Raw genomic sequence first — 14,633 nt, forward strand, 5'->3', positions numbered from 1 at the left:
GCAAATTGAGTGACAAAATTTCAAACCCTGGCCTATGTAAAATAAAACACCAAAAAAAAAAAAAAAAGACAGTCAACTTTCATGAAAAACCCAATGATCTAACGACCTGGTCAAGAGCCATACTTGAGGAAAAAGAAATAAACACGCAGGGCGTCTTGAGTTCTTGGAACACTGCAACTTACAAATAGTAGTTAATGGCTGGTGTAAATGGCACCAATATAATCAGAAGGTAGCTTTCCATAACCAAAACCCAATCACCTATTTGGTGAACTATCATCTTCTATTTCCCTATTATTGTAGCAAGTCTTTTAACCATTTCACTGTTCACTCACCATTAAAAAAGGTAAAATATTGATATACTGAAGTTCAGATCAACATTTTGTTTCTTCAAAAGATCATTCTCCAAATTGCTACACTCATGAAAAGTGAGAAATCAAATACAGCAACACGTCTATTGTCTAGCATGAAAGTCAATATACATTTGATATCTAGTAAATGGTAGTTATTTTATCAATATAAAAGCACTAGATCAATGACACACTCAGAATTTATCCTTTTTTAAAAACTCAGGAAAAATAATATTTCAGAGCTGGAAAAGCCCACACAGCTCATTCAGTCCAAACACATCCCTTCTACCTCGCAGGCCAGGGCCTTTCCTGCTGCATTGCTAAATACTGCTCTGACCAGTTACTGGAATACATCTGACTCCTATTTTTAAAGCTAAAAGGCTAGTTGTATTTCATGGATTAAGTAGTAAAAAAATTATAGAGCTGGCCAAGTCTCTCAAACTTGTGTCTAGCTTTTAAAAAAGTATCCAAAGTAGGTGAAGAAAAAATAAAGGAGAAAAGACAGAAAAGGAGAAAAATTCATTCTTGCCTACAACAGAAGCGAAAACACATTCTAGAAAATGTGATTCTCAGCAGACACAATGTTTCCTGTTAAATACAAGTGGTGGTTCTTTCTGTTTACACAAAGTCAATTATTAGAGGTACAGAAGAAATGAGTTTCAGAACGCGGAGTAATAATTTAACCACTCAGGGGAGTGGAAGCTAAAGTCGGAATTCTAAAACTTTTTTCTCACTTACAGAATCTGCCTTTATGTTATACTGTTGCCAAAAACTTCCAATGTCTAGAATACACTGATCAAAGGTATGAGTACTATCCACAATGATAATATAGGTCCCATCTCATCTGATGTGTAACCCGAACGCAACACAGGAGGAGCAAGACACATATATACAAAGAGAGGTGAGTGCCGAACTTACTGAAGTATGTAACACATGCTAGGTGGTCCAGATGATGAGGAAAGTTGCTTCCCACCACTCGTTACCATTTCTGTGCACAGGTAGGAAAAGTCATACAACGAGTATCTCTGATGAGACAATCTGGAGCTATGTCAACATTTTAAAAGCAACCAAATCCCAACAGCCTAAACTCTCTATTTTTCACTAAGTCACTACGAAACAGCTGCTTATAATACAGGAACAGGGAAAGAAATCAAATGGAGGAAAAAATTTTGTAAAAAAGAAGAATATTTCTTCAACACAAAGAAAGCTTTCATTATTCAGCAACTCATACTTAATGAAGTATTTTGGGTAAAAGGTATGGATGACATGAAGTCTATAACGAACCTTGTTTTTAAACACTCAAAATGGTATAAATGTTCATCATAATAAAGAACCTGATGCTAATCTCCCCCAACACCACCCTGGCAGGGAGGGGAAGGAAGCAGGACAGAAAACCTAGCTGCAAAAATTAAAGGCATCATGCAGACTACGTTTCCATCTAGAAGCATTAAGAGGCAAGTAAATCTCCCTACTCCCTAGGCCACTGCTATTGTTATCAATATTTTAGGAAATTGTTAACGTACATTTTGTTTTTTAAAATCAATATATACACACAGCATTTGGCCTGGTATTGATGGGAAAATAACAAACTAATGATTTCTGCTGGAAATGAATGAATAAAAAGTCTACCTTTGGCGAAATCAAATATTTTGAAATTTATTTGGCTCTAAGAATATCAAGCTTCTAACATGGGTAATAACTCTAATTAAATTCAGCTGACCATCTTTATTAATCACTTATGAATATTATTTTAAATAAACGCACTTCAAAATTAAGTTCAAGATAAGCCATAATTTTCTTTAATAAAAAATGATGGTGGGGCCAGCCTGGTGGCATAGTGGTTAACTTAGGCACGCTCTGCTTCGGTGGCCTAGGTATACGGGTTTGGATCCTGGGTGCAGGCCTACATCACCCATCAAGCCATGGTGTGGTGGCGATCCATATACAAAATAGAGGAAGACTGGCACAGATGTTAGCTCAGGGACAATCTTCCTCGAGCCAAAAGAGGAAGATTGGCTACAGATGTTAGCTCAGGGCCAATCTCCCTCACCAAAAAAAAAAAGAAAAAAAATGATGGTGCACTGATGTTATTCAAAAAGTTAATTCTTAACTACTACATACCAACTAAGTCACACCCAAAGGCTAATCTTATCTATTTAGAATTCAATGATAATAGCCTTCTTCAGGCCTCAATCACTACAAACTTGCCACACTTAAAAGGATTACGTCATGCAACATTATTTCTTAAAACAATGTTCTGCATCCTTCATGGAACTGCAACCCTACCATGGGGGAGGGGCAGAATATTAGGGGGCACATGGCATTCAGTAACAATTTTTCCTAATGATTTAATCTCAAAGGAAAACCTTACATTAATCCATAAAATAAATTTGATTTTGCCTGAAAGTAGCTATAGAACTTTTCCCCTTTAAATAGCATCTACCATGGTCACCACTTAATTAAATCCTAGATCATGTCTACAAAAGCAATTATTGCTGAACATTTGTCTGCTAATATAAGTGAATAACTACTCAACGTTTTAAAAGTAAACATTTACCACCATTTATTACTAGTTATCTTTGCACCGGCACACTTGTGACTCATTGTGTCTACATGCAAGATCACTTCACATTTCTAGACTTCTGATTAAAAGACAAATGAGAGGGTAAACAAAGATGAAGAATCTGAAGTGTCTTTTCCAGCTCGCAAAGACACAAGCACATTGAAGGCAGGGACCTCCTCTTTCTCTTATTTACATCCCCCCATCCTTTCACTGTATCCTGCACATATAAAGTTTGTTGCTTAAGCACATTACCATGCCCACAAATTATATTCTTAAACAAAACCCCAAAACCAGACAGGAAAACAAAACAAAATAAAATACACCAATTTGACAAAATTGAAAACTTGTGTACAAGAAAAAGATATCATACATTAGGATACAAGAAAAAGAAACAAAAAATGGGACAAGATATTTTCAAATTTCAAATAACAAAGGATTAACATCCCACAAATAAGAAAAAAAATTCCAATCCTTTTTCTTTTTTTTTAAAGACAAGGGATTTTTTTTTTAAAAAGCCAATAAAGAGGAAATTCAAATGGTCAATAAATATGCAGAGAATGCTTAACCCCACTAGTAATCAAAGAAATGCAAATGAAAACAAAAAGATAACATATTTCAACTAAACATCAAAAACATGAAATCTTAAAGCACCCAGTGTTGGCAAAGATGTAGAGAAAATGGTACTCACCTCCTGACACAACTACTTTGTAGAACAAACTGACAATGTCTAGTACAAACGAAAACGTACCCACAATTCAAATTCTAGGCATATTTCCAAAATCGTGTTCATTTGTACAAGGTAACATACAAAGATGTCCACTGCACAGAACGGAAAGTGATCTATATATTCCTTCATGGGGGAACAGAAAAGCAAGCACAGGACACAGTCCTACGATTAAATACTGAGCAGAAGAAAGTAAAGGGAATGCATTCGTTCTCTATAGATGAAATGTGGAAAGGTTCGAAAGCATATTGAGCAGGGGGAAAAGCAAGAAGCAAAATTATTCACGCATGAAAATGTTCCCGAATTAAAAAATGGCAACTGTTACACAACCTTGTGAATATACTAAACACCACTGAATTTTACACTTTAAAGTGGTGAATTTTATGGCATGTGACTTATTGTTCAATTGAAAAAACTTATGCACCCGGTATGATACGCTCCATGATGATTTTAAGGTACAATATACTGTTACTTGTAGCAATATAAATGTGCAAGTGCCCATAAATAGATGGAAGAAAGGCCAACCGAGTTGGAAGAGAAGGTTGGGAAGCATTTGAAAACTTTAGCTGCATCTATAATACTTAATTCCCTAAAATGAAAACAAAGACTCAAATATGACCAAATATAAACATCTGTTCATTCTTGGTAGCAGGGATTTGAATGTTTGTTTTATCATTCTTTCCTCTGTATTTTCCTGTACTTTCCTTGGGGCGGGGGAAGATACAAAAAGGGCAAAAAATAGGCATATCACAGATGACAAATGGTAAATATATACATACATAAAGAAATGTGGCATTACTAATCAAATAAATGCAAATAAAAATGAGGTATCGTTTCATCCAGCAGATGGGCAAAGATTTTTTTTAAAAAAATCTGTTAACTCCCAATATTGGCAACCATGTGGAGAAATGACCACGCAACTTCTGGGGAGACAGAAACTGGTTTAATCTTTTTGGAGGAAAGTTTGGTAATGCATACCAAAATTTAAAATCTATATACCTTGACTCAACTCCCTTCTGGAAATTTAACATAAGGAAATTATGGGAAAAGCCATAAAACTGAATCTCAAAGATGTTCATCATGGCATTATCCACAACAAATTAAAACTGAGAACAATCTATATGTCCAAATAAAGTATAATAAATTTATATTCAATGTAATACCATAAAATTCAGCATTAAAAAGATCATATTCCACCATATACCATGAGGGTAGGAATGTTTATCTGTGCTTTATCCCCAGCTCCTAGAAGTGTTCTAGACACACAGTATGTACTCCCAAAAAATACATGTTGAATAAATTAATGCTAATTTACATTTTATATACATATATAAAGATGTCTACCAAAATATTAATTATGGCCATCTACAAGGAATGTTCAGGTAACTCCTTTCTTTATATTTCTATAGTTGGATTTTTCTACAATGAACATATATCCATAAATTACAAAATAACACAATTTTCCTGTGCATGTAAACAAATTAATATATGGGTTCTTCATAAAAGCTGCACTGTACAACTGTGCAATGTAATTTCTCAATTTCTGTGATATCTATATTTTTTTTTAAAAACTTATGAATTAGTACCTGTGATATCATCAATGGCAATTATTTATCCAAGGACTCTTTTCAGACAAATTGTATTCCCAAAAATGAATACAGCACTATAAACAAGAATAAGGAAAACCAGAGAACAAAAGAGGATAGAAGATTAAGACATTAAAATATATTATTATGAGAAAGAGGAGGAACAGACTGGCCACACACACACAAAACAAAATGTTTTCAAAGAATATTAATTTGTATCATAGAGACAAGAGAATTTCTCTTCCTACATGTTAGCTTCTTCTTTGAGGAGTGAAAACATAAAATTAAAGAGAAACTATAAAAGCCAAGGGAAAAAATTAAACAATTCTATATTATTCCCATTGGGACAGTGTGAAACTCTATGTTTCAGAGATCAAAAATATTCTAAAATCTGGTCAATAAAGTCAAGTGCAGTGATATATTGAGACCTTGCTTAATTACATAATTGGTATAATTGTTTAACATCTCCCCTGCTCCCCAAGTGTGTAAGCTTTCCAAGTTCTCTTTTGAAGACTTAAGTCACTAAGAGAAAAATACAAAAAAGCTCCGCATTTTAGAACTGTAAAAGCTGTGTTAAGTCGAAGGGATCAACTGTAACAGACGACCAGAATAAGAGCTAAAGGCCTACGGTTGGTCCACGGAAGACCACTGGAAAGAAACTTCAAAGAACCAAGAGAAGGAGCAACGGATCTTTAAGGTAAAATTATGAGACTGCTGGCTACCCCTGCTCTGTCTACCCCACAGAGGTAGTTCTAGAGCGTCACCTGAAATAACAGGATGTAAAAGGCTTCTGCTACAGATAATACACCATAAAATGGACAGTGATATTAACTATAAAATATATCCAGTAAAAACCCAAGTTTGGATTTTCCTTTTCTGAAAAAAATTGTTACACTGGAATTCAGTCAGCAAATGCTTTAGAAGATTTATCTTGTCTCTTTCCATTAAATGAGAGTTTATTAGTAACAATAATAATGGTTAAATAAAAAATCAGCTTCCACATATTAATAGGGCAGTTTATCTGTGCCAGGTTGTAAGTTGAATATTTTATATCAGAGGTTCCCTAAGTATAGTCCGGGCACCCCAAGATCCCCAAGACGTTTTCCAGGGATTGGCAAAGCTAAAACTATTTTCATAATAACTCTAAGACATTATTTGCCTTTTTCACCCTCATTCTCTCATAAGTGTACAGTAGAGTTTTCCAGAGGCTACAAGATGTGTCGTAACACAACAGCCCGAGTACAGGAGCACATAAGAGGATCCAGTCGTCTATTAAACAAAACATTAAAGAGATGTACACATAAAAAAAGCAAAACGATGCCACTCTCCTCACTATTCATTTTGTTTCAGGAAAAATTTATTTTTCATTACAGTAGTGTTTATATGTTGACATGTAATGGGTTGATGTAATTTGTTTAAAATGTCTCAGGTTTAATTTCTAATACAGCAAATATCAATAGATATAACTTACACAGAAAAAACTCTTTGGAGCCTTCGATTTTTAAGAGTGGAAAGGGGTCTTAAGATCACTGTTGGATAACAGATGGTTCATATCTAGGACTCAATTTACAAGGTAATGATTCTATTCTATCATGATTCCTGTAACACAAACGAGAAAACAGACACACAAGTGACCTGCTGACCAACGGGTCTCTTAAGCCAGCATCTGAACACAAGTCTCTAACTCCTAACCCTGACTCCTCCTCACCACTGAGCACCAGTATCTCCCCAAGATAGCTGAAGATCGTTTTTAGATCCCTACATGCTAATCCCTTTTTAAAATGCAATATTCTCTACTAGGTCTTGCCTCTTTGCCTTTTAGTCTTAAAAAGTAATGAGTGCTCATTGCAATGCTTTAAATACACAGAATTAACTTTTTTAAAAAATCAAACTACAAAATAACTTCCCATCACTGCCAATACCCTAAGCACCCACTAAAGAAAACTACTGGTAAGAGTGTGGTGCCCACTCATCCAGAATTTATTTATACACATGCACACATATACTTTTTATCTGTATAAGCACATTTTTTAAATGGAATCACACTGATTTAGTGACTTGCTTTATTTCACTTAATATCTCTTGAAGTTCTTCTTCCTGCAACTACAAATTGATTTACCCTCTTTTTTTTTTTTTTTTTTTTTTTTACAGATTACCATCATTTAACTGTACCCAACTGAGGTCCCCTATATGGCTCGCTTCCAAATTTTTGTGATTAAAAAAGTCACTAGAGGGGGCCGGCCCAGTGGCGCAGGGATTAAGTTCACACGCTCTGCTTCAGTGGCCTGGGGTTCACCAGTTCGGATCCCAGGTGTGGACCTATGCACTGCTTATCAAGCCATGTTATGGCAGGCATCCCATATATAAAGTAGAGGAAGTTGGGCACGGATGTTTGCTCAGGGCCAGTCTTCCTCAACAAAAAGAGGAGGATTGGCGGCAGATGTTAGCTCAGGGCTAATCTTCCTCAAAAAAATAAAATAAAAAATTTTTTCTTAAATAATAAGTCACAAGAAATACACTGAATCTTGGGGTAGTTGTGAAGCCATATCTGCTGTAAAATTCCTAGAAGTAAAATTGCTGGGTCAAAGGGTATAAACATTTAAAATCTTCATAGATGGTGCCAGGTGCCCTCCAAAATGTCTGTGCCCAATTTGCATTCTCACTAACAGCACATGCGATTTCCTCTAGCAATTCAGCTTTTAAGTGCCTCGGAAAATTATACTTTATGTTGCTTCAAAATGCCAAGTAGTAAAACTGTTCTCATTGGTCATCTTAATTCCATACAGAACTCTACACAAATCTTACAGCAATCACCGAATCTATCAGTAGAGACAACCAATTTTATTTTTTCCTTAAACCCTTTAAATACCTCAGAAGAGAAAATATATCAGGCACACACAATATCTTCAACTAGTAAGCCATCAATTTTTAGATACCCTGATAAAAAGCTATCCAAATTATTTCAGAAGACTATACAACAGAAATCAGAACTACACAGTAAAGCTGGGCTCAAACACTTCAAGGAAAGTTATGTGTGGATTTATTATGCTTTATCTGCCCACTCAAAGGACTAGGGCTACAAACAAAAAGCCATCAAATTACACCAGTGGCCAAATTAGCTTACATAAAATAATAAGCATCAGATTTCATATCATAAATGTCAATGGAACAGATCGCAATAGTAAGGATGACTGTAATTGGAAAGAAAGTTCACTCAAATTCACATCATCCTGAAAATGAAAACATTAATATTTTAAATGAAATGTTTTCAATGTGACTATTCATTTCATTCACATCAGACTATTACAAATCTTTGGTACTAATAAATAAGATATGGTCTTTTTTAGCAAGTAGATAGTTTTAAAATGCATTATACTCTGACCCACCTATTCTCTAGCAGCTAATGGATATTCCAGGCTTCGCTATTTCATCAAAATCTCTCTTCTAGGACTTTGTGCTAGTAGTTTTCAATTGAAAGTCTCCAATACGTCTTTGGGACAGAGTAAAACCTCATTAATTCAAGTCCAACTAGCTCAATCTGAAACAGTATATGTAATTCTCATTAGGCAACAAGTTGAAAATAGTATAATTTCTTCTTCTACAAGTGCTCATAGTATTACTGTGAAATAAAGGAAATCAACCTGAAAATCATTTCACTTTTCCAAACCAAAGATTTATGAAACTAAGGACTCATCCATCTTCCTGGCTGAGCAGTCCATCCTCAGTTCTAAGGTCCACTGTTTATCAGCCACCGTACAGTGAAAGTGATTTAACTTGTCGTTATTAAGAGCCATTTACAGTTTAGAGTAGGTGCGTTTCTTTTAAATATCTTATAACTCAGATTCTTCATAAAGCCATTTTTGCAGTTTCTCCCATTTCCAATCCTATCCCTTATAGATCTACAATATTGCAAATACAGCACCTTAAAAGGTACAGAAGTAAACTTAGAAATATCTGACATTCACATTCTGTATCTATTCTTATCATTTTGAGAGACTTTATAAGCCAAAAAATAAGTCCCGGCGTAAGTGGCATGTTTGGTGTTACTTGAATTTACAGCTAACTATTCCCAATGAACAGAGAAACCTTCTCTTGCAATCTGAATCATGTGTAATTACAGTATGACAAGGTCTCTCCTGGGCTATGTAAGCTGGCATTTTTCCCAGGACTTGTCACATCATGGGAAGCACACATACAAATAAAAATCCAAAAATAAACATTTTAAAACAATGGCTTATAGACTACATAAAGAAACTCCACAGCTGAGAATAAAAATTAAAGAGCCCAACCGACAAGCAGACACCTTTCACTGGAGAGGTCTGAGAAGACATCGGTGTTATCCAATGGCGTACCACGCCTAGCAACAACTCCCAGGTGTGGGCTGTGCAGGCAGCACCCTCAGCTTCCCTCAGGCCAGAAAGAAAACCATTAAGTATGGGAAATAAAGGGGAATGTCACCATACACCCACAGAAGGAGAGAAACCATGGTAGAATATGGGGAGGTTGATCATCTTTAATTTCCTAATGCCAATTTGTGGATTGTTAAAGCGCTTAAACAAAGTTATCTTAAGAACTACATCTTCTGCCAACTGACTTAATTTTCCTAATACAATAAATATTGCTTTTCTTGTTAAGTGTATTTCACCTCGAAGCGAATAGCAGCCAAGCAGTAGTCATATGTGTACCAAAGATCTTAGGAGGTGGCTTCTTTTGTTTAAACTCCTCTGCAGTGGCTGTATAGATAGATGGAAAGGGAGAGCAAGACTCCCCAGGAAGCATCATACTCAGCCTCAAACAGCGACAGAAACTTGACAATACTCATCCTTCTCACCTCTTTAAGGAAACATGAAGTATAATATCTCTGGCTAATTTGGATATGAAATGCTAACAAAATCTAAATGTTATTTCCCATAGGCCACGCGTATTCCTGCCCCTCTATTAGAAGCCGGATTCATTTATTAAACACCCAGCAAAGCCATCAAATTCAACTGTTCAAGTTTTCAAGAGGAGCCATAAAACAAACCACCAAAGGCAAAACATACAACCCTCCGTCCCATTACAGGAGCTCTGGAAACAAAAATAAGCATCAACAGAAACCTCTGCCACCTCTAAGGCACACAGCATTTCTCCTCTCTTTATTCAGCCCCTAAATGTTCAATAATTTCCACGTAGCTCTAAGCAGAATAGATTTATTACCATGTTACCCTAAGAAACTGCAGGAGTTCTAGATGCCAATAAAGATTACGGATCAAATGGAAGATAACTACTAACCATTGTGTCGACTTAGATAAATAAACCTGCTCACAAACAAAGCACCTTATTGTATTTGTACTGTTACCTCCACTAATCCAACTAAAACAACCAGACAGTGGCTTTCCAGACGCTGAAGGGAATAGAAATCCGGATTTCTCAAACCGTCTTTAAATTTCTTTGAAAATAACACCCCGTTTCTTTTTTTTCAAAACTGTCCTTTATGGCAAATGTTTGGGACCGCAGAGGCTGAGCAGGATTATGCAAACTCGACACCAAGGCTAAAAACCAAGGTGGGGAGGGACTGAAGCAGAAGGCAAGACGACACTCCTCCTCGTAAGTTAGCTTCGACCCTTGCAGGGACCCACTTCCCTACGGATCACATCGGGCAGACACTTCAGAACCTGCTCAAAATCGAAGGAGCCATCCAGTGCCATGGGGGCTAGGGACGAGTAAGCCCTCCAACTAAACATAAAATCCTGACAGTGTGGGGTGGGGGTGGCTAATCCACAAAAAGAAAAGTCTATGACAACTGGCACCCAATGCCTCATCCACAAGGCAGAGAAGACCCTAAAGAGAGGGGACTTCTCAAGACGGAACAATAACTACATCCCATGCATCCTTTGCTAATAACACAGGTAAATTTCAATATGTCTAGGAAAAAAAAGGCGCAAGCTGTTTATTTCCTCCAGCCCCACTCCCCACACCTCCCAACCCAACAACTAATTGCACCTTCCCCACAGAACCCGCGGCTAACCCCCGAGGACGGGTGAGGGCTGCCTGGGGATCAATAAACACTCGACACCTGACGGTCCTTTCTCTGCGGTGACTTTCATGAAGCCGAAGTCGCGCGCGCGCGGGCGGGAGCCCGGACCTGGCCGGCGCGGCGCCGCGCACCCGGGTCCCGAGGCTACGCCGGCGAGCGCGACGCGGGGGGCGGGGAGAGGGGCAGGGGGACCGCCCGGGCCAAGCGATTGTTTCCACCGCCAGCAAAGACATTTTTTATCAAGCTCCTTTTGTATTCGAGCCCTACCTCTTTTTGGCCTAGGAAAGCTTTCGTGCAAGTGGAAGACGACTTTCTCCACAAAGTGCTGTATGTTACTGTGCTCCGGGCCGCGCACGAACACCATCCAGTCGTGGGTGAAGCCCTCCACGGTGGGTTTTTTCCTCACCTGGGCGCGGTGCCCCAGCTCCAGCTTCACCTGCACGGCACACTGCGGGCAGGGGGAGGAGAGACAGCCGTGAACAACAGGAAGGCGACCGTTCGACACTGAACATTGCGTCTGACATTTTTTTTTCCTCCTTCTTGAAACGCACATAAAAGGAAACGGCGGTGCTGTCTGCATCCACGTTTCACGCGCGTGGGCGCGCACACCCCACACCCCCCAAGACACCCCACCCGGCCGCCCCGGCCCCGGGCCGCGCAGCCACACCGGCCCGATTGTAACGGAATGTTACCCCCAATCGGCAAGGGGGTCCGGGGCTTGGGGGGAAGAGGGAGAGCACACTCAGCTACTACAAGCACGACAACAAATGCATCGGAAACAAATTAGAAGACAATTAGGAGGCGATGCCGGGGCGGTTTCCCAGCGTGGGAGGGGAGGTAGCTGGGACTCCGAGGGGGGTTTTTGGCGAGCCCCCTCCCCGAAAGTACCGCGGCGACAGGCACACGCCGAGGAAGTCTTTGTGTACGTGTGTGTGTGCGTGCGTGTGGAGCGCTGTGCCAGGCGGAATGGAAACTACAGGCAGCCTCTGCTGATGGGCACAAACTCCCGTGCTCTTACCACGGGGTTCGTGCACAACAAAAATGAGACGTCGTCACACACACACGCCCGCAGGAAAACACGCCGAGGCATCCATAACTTAAGGCACCCCGCACCCCCCGGCGAAAAGCCCCACGCGATCGGCGAGGCCAGCCTCACAGAGCCCCCGCAACACACTTCCAAGAGCCAAAGTGGCCCCAAAGTACCTCCCACCTCCCCCCAAAAATGAAATTCAGAAAGGCAGGGCGGCGGGCGGACAGCGGCGGAGCCTCGACTGCGCACAGCCCGGCGCGGGGGCAAAGTTGCGTGCGGCCCCGCCGCTGTCAGCCCGCACACTCCCGCTCACACACGCGCGCCGCGGAGAACGCACCATCGTAGCGGCCGCCCAGGCTGCTCGCCGCGTCCCCGGACTGTGCCCGCGGCTCCTGGCGGCGGCGGCGGCTGAAATATGGCTGAGTTATTATTCGCCTCCTTCCACCGTGTGTGAGTGTGTGTGTGTGTGAGTGCGCGCGTGTGAGCGAGAGTGCGCTTCTTGCGATTGCAAAGAGAGGCGAGGAGGGAGGCAGGCGCGGGGGGTGGAGGGGCGAGTGTGTGTGAGTGTGTGTGTGTGTGTGGGGGGGGGCGGGGGGGGGGGGGGGGCGGGGGGGGGGGGGAGCGGAGGCTGAGGGAGAGGCAGCAGCTCCCTGCAAGCCGTACCAACCTTTCTCTAATTGGAACCGCGGAGCGCTGGCGCTGTCTGGGCTGCGGCGGCGGCGGCGCAGGGCGAGGGAGGAAAGGCGGGGAGGGGGGGGGGGTCTTTTATTATTATTTTTGCAGGTACTTACCGAGCTAGCCATGCCTGGGGGCCCGGAGGTTTGCTGGGGTGTTGTGTGGTACCCCCCTCCCCCGCCCCCCTCAGCTGTAATTCATGAAGAGGCTGCTATGAATGAGAGCGCGCCCAGGAGCGGAGGGTAGATGGCGGACATTCTCTGCCTTTTTCCCCCCGCGTTCGCTCGCTCGCTCGCTTATTAAACTCAGCCCCAAAAGCAAAAGCAGCAGCAGCAGCAGCAGCAGCTCCAGGGCCAGAGGATGAGATTCCGGAGCATGCGCCGTGGCGCCTGACACCAGGGCTCCGAGCCTCACGGGGCGGAGGGAGGGCGCGAGGGTGGGGCGGAGCGCGCGGGGAGGCCGAGCGAGCGAGCCAGGGGGAGCTCGAAAGAGCCAATCACCGGCCACCTCCCGAAACCCCGGCGGCCCGCACCGCCACACTGGAACGCCTCGCTTAAAGTAACAGGTTCCTGCTGGGGGGTGGGGGGGAGGTGGAGAGAAGGGCGGGGAGGGGGAGGTGGAGAGAAGGGCGGGGAGGGGGCGCTGGAGTGGGGAGAGCGGCCAGCTGGGGAGCCATCCCAGCCCCTGTGTAAACTCCTCTCGCCCTACAATAAAAAACGGATTAAAACTGCTGGAATGTAGCCACTGCCCAGAGCCCCCAGCAGCCGGAGAAGGGGTGTTAAATCAAGTCTTTGGCGTTAGTTAGCACGCTCGGGGGAGGATGGGGGCTTTCTTTTACTTTCCACCACGTCTTTTTGTGGTTTTGTGCTGAAAAGGCAAGAACTCACACCCAAACAAACTTATTTAGAGACAGAGCGAGAGAAATGCCAGCCTTCAAACAAGCATTAAAAAGCCATCACTGAGACTGTTATAATCGGCAGCAATCCCCTAGCCCCCTTCCCCATCCACTCACAGGGACCTGCCTGCCACCCCCACTCCCTGCTCTTCTGCCACCTCCACCGAAAATTTAAAAATGAAATGAACAAGGGAGAAACAATGCTATTTCCTTCCAAGCGAACGCCTCCCGCGTTGGTAATCCCCGGCTGGGAGGCGTCCCAAAGTGGTGCCCAGGTGAAGGCGAGACGCCTGGGAGCGCCGGGCGCAAACCCTCGGGGGCCAGGGTTGGAGTTGTTTTCTTCGGAAGGTTTCCCCTCCTGACAGCCTACTGAGTTGCATCAGAACACTGAGGATTGTTCTCTGAGGACGCGCGGGGCTACTGGGAGTCTTAAAATAGCAGATAAAGTTAATACTGACTGTAATGTGCATAAATTGGATTATAATCTTTAGGCGTATTGGTGACAGCCAACGTAATCCATCTCTGGGTATTAATCCGGTTAGGCTCCCGGGTGACAACCAGTCGCAGCAGTGTTCCCAGAGTTGCGCTCCTGCAAACGTTCCCACTCGGGTTGTATTTGGGCTCGGTGGCCGGGAATAGAACAGCCCAGCCACGCGTGGGGCGGGGGAGGAGTACTGACTAGCTTCCTTCAGCAACGCAGATAACCTTTGCAAAGGAAACGGATAAGATCTAGACTATTGATTTGAAAGTGAAAGATGGGTGTAACCTGGGTTCGTTAAATAAAGATCCTTGCATCT

General features: G+C 42.0%; 1 protein-coding gene across 2 annotated transcripts in view; it reads right to left on the minus strand.

Annotated features, from left to right (window-relative positions):
- The window catches only part of MLLT3 (MLLT3 super elongation complex subunit), a 255,930-nt gene extending 242,630 nt beyond the window's left edge, over positions 1–13,300 (minus strand). The window contains exons 1-2 of one of the 2 annotated variants that reach the window (XM_046665094.1): positions 12,604–12,704; positions 11,504–11,684 (exon numbers count right to left, since the gene is read on the minus strand). In XM_046665094.1, the coding sequence (XP_046521050.1) occupies positions 11,504–11,684; positions 12,604–12,606 (184 nt within the window). In that variant the 5' untranslated portion in view covers positions 12,607–12,704. Of the gene's footprint in view, positions 1–11,503; positions 11,685–12,603; positions 12,705–13,057 lie in introns of those variants that run through there. The other variant, XM_046665093.1, reaches the window with a different exon arrangement.
- Between the last annotated feature and the right edge of the window lie 1,333 nt (positions 13,301–14,633).

The sequence above is a fragment of the Equus quagga genome, chromosome 6 (genome assembly GCF_021613505.1).
Source record: "Equus quagga isolate Etosha38 chromosome 6, UCLA_HA_Equagga_1.0, whole genome shotgun sequence".
NCBI lineage: Eukaryota > Metazoa > Chordata > Mammalia > Perissodactyla > Equidae > Equus > Equus quagga.